Source organism: Lipotes vexillifer, unplaced genomic scaffold, assembly GCF_000442215.2.
Source record: "Lipotes vexillifer unplaced genomic scaffold, Lipotes_vexillifer_v1.1 scaffold648, whole genome shotgun sequence".
Classification (NCBI taxonomy): Eukaryota; Metazoa; Chordata; class Mammalia; order Artiodactyla; family Lipotidae; genus Lipotes; species Lipotes vexillifer.
Window position 1 is genome coordinate 1,611,129 of NW_006797096.1, and position 10,215 is coordinate 1,621,343.

A 10,215-nucleotide genomic window follows, 5' to 3' on the forward strand; every position below is an offset into this window, starting at 1 on the left:
CCTGCTACCCCATTCCCATTACCCCTCCTTTCTATCCTATTTTCACCACCTCCTGTGGATAATCAGTTCCTTTAGTTTCTGATTTATTGTCCTTGTGTTTCTTTTGCACAAATGAGCAGATATATGTATATCACCCTTTTTCTTACATAAAGGTAGCATACTTAACTACATTTTTGCTTATCACTTAACAGTATGTTCTGGAAATCACTCCATATCAATTTGTAGAGACTTTTCTCATTCCTTTTTACTGCTGAATAATAATTCTTTTAAAAGAGCTACCTGTTCTAAACTAAATATAGCAAAATGCTGTAATGAAATAGTATTCTGTTTTAGTTTAGATCTTCTGGGCATGCAGATTATCTGGTAATCAGTTTAGTTGGCAAAATTTTTTTTTTTGCGATTTGCGGGCCGCTCACTGTTGTGGCCTCTCCCGTTGCAGAGCACAGGCTCCGGACGCGCAGGCTCAGCGGCCATGGCTCACGGGCCCAGCCGCTCCGCAGCATGTGGGATCTTCCTGGACCGGGGCACGAACCCGTGTCCCCTGCATCGGCAGGCGGACTCTCAACCACTGCACCACCAGGGAAGCCCAGCTGGCAAAATTTTTAAAAGCAAATATCACAATGTACATTAGTATAAATACTAAGAGTAATAATAATCCAGCTGCTGTTTTTTTCCTTTTGGATTGGGAATGGCATGCAGCAGGTACATCACAGCTTTTGATAGGCCCCCACTGAGAATAAATCCTGATGGAAACTGCTTACAGTATATTATGGAGTGGTCATCATAGGTAGGCATTGAGAGTAGGAGCAGCAGGAGTTACCAGGAAGGTAATACAAATATATTTTTTAAAGTCTTTATCTCTTAAGTCCCAAAGTACTGAATATAACAAAAGGGGACATTTTAAATAGTAAAAGCCCTATGTATGTAATAGTTATGATATTTATGTACCAAATAGCAGAACAACTACTTTTATGAAGCAAAAACTACAGGAGATACATGGAGACAGATAGGAACACACTAATAAGTTTTAATATACTCAGTATAAAACAAATAAAGTGGACAAAAAATAAGTAAGGAGATGGAAGGTCTAAACAACATAATGAATAGGGTAAATCTTATGTATACATACCAAACTCCACACTCTGATAAGAGAGAATACATATTCCTCTCAAGTGTTCATGGCACAATTACAAAAGCATATCCACACCATGCTATGAAAAACATATACCATGACTGAGTAAGGTTTATTCCAGGAATGCAAGGTTGGTTCAGTATTAGAAAACCTATCCTCATATACCATATTAATAAACCTAAGAAACTAAAGCATATGGTTTTTTCATAGATGCCGAAAAAAGCCTTCGACGAAATTCAACCGTCACTCATGATTAAAACACTCGATAGACATTGAGGGATACTTTCTTATAATGATAAATTGTATATACATACCTTAATCCTAAAGGCAGTATCTTGTTTAATGAGGAGACAATGGAGGTGTTTCCATTTAAATTAGGAACAAGGCAAGAATGCCCACTGTTTCTGCTACTATTCAACAAGGGATTGATGAACTCAGTTCAAAATGGTGGTTTCTTCTTGGGAGATGAGAGAACTGTGATCTCGTCTCACAAAAAGGAGCACACTGGAAAGGGGCACACTGGAGGCTTGTGAGGTGTGGTAAGAGTTTATTTTTTAACCTGGGTGTAGGTGTATCAGCATTTATTTGAGTTTTTAAATTGTACATTTTGGGCTTCCCTGGTGGCGCAGTGGTTGAGAGTCCACCTGCTGATGCAGGGGACACGGGTTTGTGCCCCGGTCCGAGAAGATGCCACCTGCCGCAGAGCAGCTGGGCCCGTGAGCCATGGCCGCTGAGCCTGTGCGTCCGGAGCCTGTGCTCCGCAACCGGAGAGGCCACAACGGTGAGAGGCCCGCATACAAAAAAAAAAAAAAATTGTACATTTTTATATATTCTTATATGTATGCTAAAGTTCATAATAAAAAGGAAATATATAGTAAATCATGAAATGTGTAAAATCTATGTTGATTAATTTCTCTTAAACCTTGTTTATAATTCCCATTATCATAGAGTATTTTAAATATATGACAAAGCTTTGTGGTTTGAGGAAACTGCTTTCTACTGCTATGATGCAGCAATTTTCCTCTCCATACTTTGCAGCAAAAGCATTAGCTTTAGGTTATTATTATTGTTAATCTTCCTTTTTTTCCTACTTTGCAGGAAGATGAGAAGATGAGTGAATTTATACATTCTGGTTTTTCTGAATTCTCAAACCATAACAAGTCAAAACAAGGATATAACTAAGATCAAGAAGATGAAACGTATGACAAAAAGTTTTGGGGTTTTTTTTCTTTTTCATTTTCTGCCTTTTCATGGAGTGTTTATTCTTATGTATAGATAATATGCATAAAATAGCTATTTTGTAATACTAACCTTTTAAAATTATTTTGGTCATCCTATAACATCTTCCTGCTCATTTAAGCTCCTTTCAACCAAACAACCTTTAACTAAACAATAGCTATTAGCCTTTTAACCAAATAAAATGTATTATAAATACTTTTTTATTGGTTACCTTGTTGTACACCAAGCTATCTTGTTTTGTTTTGTTTTTAAAACCATTCAGTAAATGTGAACACCTGTAAGATTTTAAAAGTCACCTTCTGCCCTGGCCAGTTGTCTTTCACCCTTCGTTCTTCAACTTTCAAAATTACTTCTTCAATTGCAGCTTCTGTATTACTTCCATTATATGTAATCTGATGACTTGGCTGAGGGGTTAACCTCTCAGGCTCTTTTGAATTTGGTTTTTATAACTTTAAGTAGTAAGTCCTATTCCTATCTGAGATTAATGAACATAGCTTACTGTATTCAGATGACTAGTCAAATTCTATTCTGCCTATATGGAAAAGTTTTCTTAGACAATATCTGACAACGAAAAGGGTGGGCCCAGAAATCTGCATTTTTAACAAACACCACAGATAATTCTGGGGCAGATTGTCCTAGGACCAAACTTTGAGAAACTGCTGTAGGACTACAGAGTCCCACAGAACTTACTCATTATCAACAGTGTTGGCTGAATGGAGGCTAGAGGCTTTATTAAAGGAACATTTTACACAGTGGTTAAGAGCTTGGCATCCTGACAGTCTGTTCCTTTCCTGTACTCCTATTACTTTAAGGCTTCAGACCTCCTAGAGTCATTCTCTGGTATTATGTTTCCTATTGTTTAGTTCTATTTTTTTCTCTTTTCCATGAGGTTTGTCTTTTCTTTTTTTCTGTTCCCATGCAAATTATTTTTCATTGTATGTATCACACTTACAAACCTTTTCTTTTATTGTTGGCGGAATTTAGTCACAGCAAGAAACAAATTTCCTATTCCCATATTATAAAGACATTTACCCATGGTTTCATTTTGTTTTTATATTTAAATTTCTGATTCATGTGGATTTTGTTTCATGGTGTGAGATAGGAATGCAATTTTGACCTTTTTCCAAATGATTCCCCATTAATTAAAAAGTCCATGTTTTCCACTACTGATTTGAAGTGCCACCTTTTTCAATGTTGTATTTCCATGTACTCTTAAATTTATTTCTCAATTTTCTGTTCCCTTTACTTGTCTGTGTTTCTTTTGATGCCCCACTACCATCCTCTTTAAATTATAGAGACTTTGTGGGAGTTTCAACGTTTTCTTCATGGATGTTTTCCACATTTCTTGATGCCTAGGCATTCTCTCTTTTTTCCTGGTAATATAAATGGGAAATAAACTCTGTTATTGTTTGAAGTATTTTCTAGATCTATCTCCTGAAAGCCAAGCTATCTTTACTCCCTTTTTCTCCCCAATTCTTAATGCCTCTTGTTGCTTTCTCTTGTCTAATTGCATGGCTGCTACCTTATGTTAAATGTTAAATAGCAGTGACAATAGTGGGTATCCTTGTCTTGTTCCTGATTTTCATGGGAGTGCCTCTGGTTTTATCCCATTAAGTAAGATGCTGTGGTTTCAGCTGGTTATGTGTGTTTATAATCACATTAAACTATTATCTATTGATTATTATTTTATTGAGTGCTTTTTAAAAAAATTACGAATGAATGTTGAATTTTGTCTAGTGACTTCTGGCGCTGATGGAGACTATTAGTTAGGGTCCAGCCAAGAGATTAAAAACCACAGATATACTGGGCTTCCCTGATGGCACAGTGGTTGAGAGTCTGCCTGCCGATGCAGGGGACGCGGGTTCGTGCCCCGGTCTGGGAAGATCCCACATGCCGTGGAGTGGCTGGGCCCGTGAGCCATGGCCGCTGAGCCTGCGCGTCCGGAGCCTGTGCTCTGCAACGGGAGAGGCCACAGCAGTGGGGGGCCCACGTACCACAAAAAAAAAAAAGCCCACAGATATAAATTGTTAACCATATTCTAGAGAATTGAACAAGAACTGAAAAGGCAAAAGGGACTAGGGGAGTATCATAGGGGAAGTAACTATGGGAAGCACCCACCATCTCTGGGGCTGAGGGAACACAGAGAGAAGGATGGAAGTATTGAAACTTAAAGGCTTAGAGGAAGACTTTAAGGAAGACTTTAAAGGCTTAGAGGACTCTAGGTGGAGGGTGTGCAACTGGTTGGTGCTGTTTCCCTGAAGGGCTACACAAGACTGGTCCGATAATGTGGAAAAGCTGCGAATTGGAGCCAGCTATGGCTGCTGAAGTCAGTTGTTCCCGCCGCGTGAACCACTCTGTGGTGACCCTGACAGGAACAGGAAGCAAACAGGAACAGCAAATGTCTCTCTCCTCCATCCTTCCAGTTCCCCTCTATCACCTATCGCCAGAGACTGGAAGGGAACCTGGCAAAGGAGAAATGTGGTTTGCCAAGGCTTAGCCTTAAAGTGGAGTAGAGAAGTGTGGATTTGAAGTCAAAACATAATAGCTTAATATGAATCAGCACAAAAAAGATATATGATTATCCTCCTTTGATATATTCACATAGTGAACTATATTCATTAATTTGTTGATCCTGAAACAAATTCTTGCTCTCGTGGAATAAACCCCACTTTTTAATGTGTGCCAGCTCTTGTCTCAACTCTAAGCCCATCTCTCTATACTTTGCTGTGTGATGCCAGAACTCTGCAAATCACATTTCTTCTTTGCTAGCTTACTTTTAAGCTTCTGTCAGTAGGGGATGACAGAAGGAGATGGAAAGTCATTTGAAATCTGAGTGCCCACTGACCCCCGGAAGCCCTTTTCCTACATCCTGAGGTATTAACAGCAGCTGAGCAGTGCCCTCCCCTCAGAGGTCTCCTCTTAAGTTTCCAAGTTCTAATAATCCCAGCCTCTTCCTTTTTTCCCCGGGGAGGTTCCTATTCATTGCTGGAGGAAATGCAAAATGATACAACATTTATAGAAAAGGTTTTGACAATATCTAGCAAAATTATTCAATACATATGCGTATAAAATCATTTGATGCAGCAATCCCACTTTTAGGAAACTACCAAAAATTCTCTTGAAAAGAATACAAAAATTTCACTATGGTATGGTTTGTAATAACAACAAAAAAGGAACAACATAAGTAGCAATAGGGAGCAGCTAACTTGAAAAACAAGTGAAAATGAAAACTATCAAGATGGTGACAAACACAGAGATAACTGACCTTAGAAAAAGAATTTTAAATGTGTATCTTTATGAGGGTATACTCTAAGAATATAAGAACTGCAAAGAAATCTTAAACTTTTATTCACTAACCTTATTGCGGCCATAGTATTGATGTGGTTGTTTTGAAATCGATCTAAGGACAAGATAAAGCAATTATGTTGAAGTTTTAGAACCAAGATTTTTGGCATAAGCGAAAAGAGATACAATTGTAAAACCCAAGATGGTTAAAAAAAATTGAACCTGAATTAAATCAAGCCTTTAGATCCATAAGCAGGGTACAAGAAGTCAGTAGCATGGAGGAACAAAGAACACCAGGGAGAAGCAACTAGTCATATTCAAAATGTGGTTCATTCTATAGGACAACTGACCTAGGTTTCTTCTTCAAAGTGTTGATAGCTTTAGAAAGGAGGAGTGGATGAGGAGACTATTCTAGATTTTAAAAGACTGAAGAGACAATAAGGACGTACATTAAGTAGAAATCAAAGCCATTTTTTTAAGACACTGGGAAATTTGAAGATACTAAAATACTCATTTTGTTATATTTGATAATGGCATTTTCCTTTGTAAGAACAAAAATTTTAATGTATACTGAAGTATTTAGGGGTAAAATAATGTGCTTGACATTGGCTTTAAAATACTCCAGAAGAGACATGGGAGTGTGGCAAAATGTTGCGAATTTTCAAAGCTCAGTGAGTCAGGTGTATGGGGATGCTAGTTGTACTCTTTTATGTACAAATTTTAGAAATTTTCACAATAATGTATACGTTTACATAAATGAGATGGTAAATGTTCTAGGTATGTTAAGAGAAGTCTGGAAAAGTGTGTGAGTCCATCTGAGCTTTTAAAAGGTGTTACAGTGCAGATTTCAAAAATGTAAAAATAGACCCAGAAAGTTAACAGTGGTAAGTTCTAAGTTGTGGACACAGGTGACTTCTTTTTATGCTTTTCAGTATTTTCCAAGTTTTATTTTTAAAAAGTTTTTCGAGATGTTTTACATCACTATTGACACTCATCAGATAAACTTTATAGTGATTTACTGGATAAACTGAATAACGATAAAACTTTAAAAAATTGTTTATATCAAGGTAGCTCTTGATATAAAAAACTGGAATAATTGTAAAACTGTGAGGTAAAGTTGTAAAACCATCCATTGTCCTTAAGTTTCTTTCCTGCAAAGCTGGAATGAATGTGATTGTTTATCAATTGTTAAAAGTACAGGATGAGGCAGGCGTGGTGGCAGGAAAGGTACCAAAAAAAACCCCTACTGTTCCCGGACTTCAAATCTAGCTGGAAAGCCATTAAAATATGTACTAATATAAGAGACCGAAGAGAGTCACAGGACCCGCCCTACCTGCTAAGAGGCGGGGGAGTGGGGCGCAGACGCCCACCGCCACAGGCGAGGGAACGAGGGTCTCGGCCAATGGTCGCAGGCCGGAGGGAGCGCGGCGGTGACGTCCTGATATCCGGGGGAGAGCTTTCCTGGCCGGGCGCTCACCGCACTTTGGATCTTAATTGGGACTTTATCCTTCGGCGGTGGCTGGACTTTAGGCCTCTGCAGCCCGGTCTGCGTCGTCGTGTCGGGTCCCAGGTGCCGGCGACTCTTCCTCGGGATCCTCGGACCGCGGGCCTGCGCGGTGGGACCGCGGGACGCCACCATGGACGGGACGACAGAGCTGCTCTTCTACGTGAACGGCCGCAAGGTGAGCGCGCCCCGGGGCTGCACGCGGGTTTGCCTGCGCGTCGGGGCAGGGAAAGGATGCGTCTTCAGGGGCTGCCTGGATCTTTGGGTCCCGCCTTCCTTATGTTCCTTTCTCCTCTCCTTCCAAGACGCACAGTATCAACCGCACCCCACCCCATAAACAGGATGAGAAATGACTGTCCTTATTCGGCAGAGTCAGCACTCCCAAATCCTCCCTCCGTCAAACCCACCCCCAAACGGGAACGTCTTTCATTAGGCCTCAGCTCTTGGGTGTGTTTGGATGAGCAGAGAGCGGTTTGGAGTCAGGACAGGCCCACAGAGATGAATTCATTGAGACCTCTCACTCCCATCGTTTCCAAAGTCACAGCTAGTTCCTGGCAGCGCTGAGCCGATACCCTCCTCTGGGGACTCGAAGGTCCTTAGTGGGTCCACTGCTGGCGCGGCAGCTGCCCTCTCAGAAGCCGTGCTGGCTCTGCAGATCCTCTGGGGCAGTTCCAGCGATTGTCCGATGTTTAGAGGCAGCAAAGCGCCCGGGGATCCTTTAAAACACTCCCACGGACGTGACCATGGATTGCTCGCTCTGTCCCAGTATATTGCCGCCACTTTGCAAGGGGGAAACCGAGGCAGGAGTGTTAAAGGGCTTCCTTAAGAGCAGACAAGGGAGCAAGGGCCGTGATAGCGGCCTTTCCATGCGCCAGCGCCTTCAGAGCCCCCCTGTGATCCCTGCTTCTGGCCCGGGATAGGCCGACTTTCCCTGACTGGCACAGGGACTCACCAGAAAGCTAAGGAAGGTCAAGCATTAGGGCCTCTCACTTGTGAAGCCTCTTCTAAAGCCCTGAGCCTAATTTCAAATTTGGATTTTGTATTATTTTTCTTAAAGAGGATTCCCTCCCCCAAACTGTGCAAGTTCTAGGCCCTATAAAATCTTCCTCTCTTCCTGCTGCCTGGATTCCACCCTGGGTAAGATGAGCTTGTTTTTCCTGAACTGTGTTGGGGGCCGTTAGGACCCCCTCGTAGGACTGCTATGAGCGTGAACCATGATAAGGGCGAGGATGGCAGATGGGAGTTGGGTTTGAAGTGATCACGTGATGTCATTTTTTTTTTCTTTTGCATAACTGAATGGTATAGTAGACACAGCTCTGGCCTTTATATTTGGACAAACGAGTATTCATTTCCAGCTCCAGTTCTTATGGAGACAACCTAACCTAGCCTCAGTTCCTCTGTTAAAGAGAGAGAATACTGCCTACTTCACAAAGAGTGATGGTGAGTTTTTAATCCGTTTATTTAAGGGCCTGCTATATGCCAGTGTTCCAGTGACCTCAGAGGACACAACAGAGCACAGAAATGACCAAGTCCCTGTCTGCATGGAGTTTATGTTGTGCTGGGTAGACAGACGACAAGCATATAAATAAATAGAAATGTATCAAGCCAGGCAGTGATAAATGCCAGGATAAAAAATAAAGCAGAGTGAGGGGCCGGAGAATGGCGAGAGCTGGTTCTTCAGGCGGGATGGATGTTTAAGACTTTCTGAGAGGCTGACATTTGAGTGGTGGCCAGTATGAAGTGAGGAACAGACATCTGAGGGAAAAGCATTCCAGACCAAGGGAGCAGAGGTGCAAAGATCCTCAGACACGAGGATTTCTTCGTGCTCGGGCGGGGGTGGGGGGTGGGGGTGGGGGGTTAGCAAGGAGGCCGGTGGGGCTGGAGATGTGGCCAGGGGCTTTGGAGGAGATGGTAAGGGTTTTGGTTAAAGGAGGAAACAGGTGTTTGAGTCTAGCTTCTTCTCCCGCTTCTCCCTCCCCTGCTCCCAAACAAACTGTAGTGGAACTTTTAACAGAATGGCTAATAATAGTTTGTGCTCTGTTGATTTTTTTTTTTTTTTTGCGGTACACGGGCCTCTCACGGTTGTTGCCTCTCCCGTTGCGGAGCACAGGCTCCGGACGCGCAGGCTCAGCAGCCATGGCTCACCGGCCCAGCCGCTCCGCTGCATGTGGGATCCTCCCGCACCGGGGCACGAACCCGCGTCCCCTGCATCAGCAGGCAGACTCTCAACCACTGCGCTACCAGGGGAGCCCGTGCTCTGTTGATTTTTAAAAATAGATAAGCTGGTTCTTATCTATGGGCTTGTTTTATCTATGGGCCAAAAGTCCTGTGATCATTTGGAAAGTGCTTGCTAGAAATATTGACTTAGTTTTTGCAATTACCCTGTTAAAAGAAATTATGTCACCCCTTCCCTTTCCTGCCCCACCCTTCCAAATTCTGTTAGGTGTGTGCGTCAATCCCAGCAAGCAAGCCTGATTGCCACATGGATAGAATTAGAATAAAACCTCTGGTTCAGAGGGCTAGTGGATGTCGAGAAAAGTGAGAGAAGAAAGCCACCAGGAGAGGGGGTCTTGAAGTCAAACATAACCTCTGGGATTAAAATCCTGCCCTTGAAAGGAAGCTTTGAAGCCAGTTAGGAGACTCTGGGTGATGTGATTGGCCTCCAGTCTGGGTTTTTTGCAGAATCCCCCCAAGTCACCAAAAGGTGTCATTGGGTAGGGGCTAAGGCCATGCAAGTTGGTCAGAGATCTAGCTGCAGAGAGATTTCTGAAATCTTACTCGCTTCACCAGCAGCCTCCAAAGCAGGTGACCCAGTTAACATGGAGTTTGCGGGAGGCAGAACCCAGGAATAAATTACATCCTAGATGCCACTCTCAACACATCTCAGGAACCGTAGCAACTCATTTTATGAAGCAGTGAGGTGCAGAGATCAAAGGTGTGGGCTTTGGAAATGGTTAGGCGTGGATTTGAGTCCTGTGCTGTCTGCTCTAATGCTCAGCAGCTCTGGGGCCTTGAGCAAGTGTCCTCATTAGTTGTCCCCTCAGGCCTCTTTCCC

At 42.4% G+C, this 10,215-nt stretch overlaps 2 protein-coding genes across 2 annotated transcripts in view; both read left to right on the forward strand.

Annotated features, from left to right (window-relative positions):
- Positions 1–4,696, forward strand: part of SGO2 (shugoshin 2) — a 30,537-nt gene extending 25,841 nt beyond the window's left edge. Inside the window, exon 10 of the mRNA XM_007469222.1 lies at positions 4,633–4,696. Within this exon, the coding sequence (XP_007469284.1) occupies positions 4,633–4,696 (64 nt within the window). The remainder of the gene's footprint in view (positions 1–4,632) is intronic.
- A 2,597-nt stretch (positions 4,697–7,293) lies between these two features.
- Positions 7,294–10,215, forward strand: part of LOC103073473 (aldehyde oxidase 1) — an 81,399-nt gene continuing 78,477 nt past the window's right edge. The window contains exon 1 of the mRNA XM_007469201.1: positions 7,294–7,338. Coding sequence (XP_007469263.1) covers positions 7,294–7,338 — 45 coding nt within the window. The remainder of the gene's footprint in view (positions 7,339–10,215) is intronic.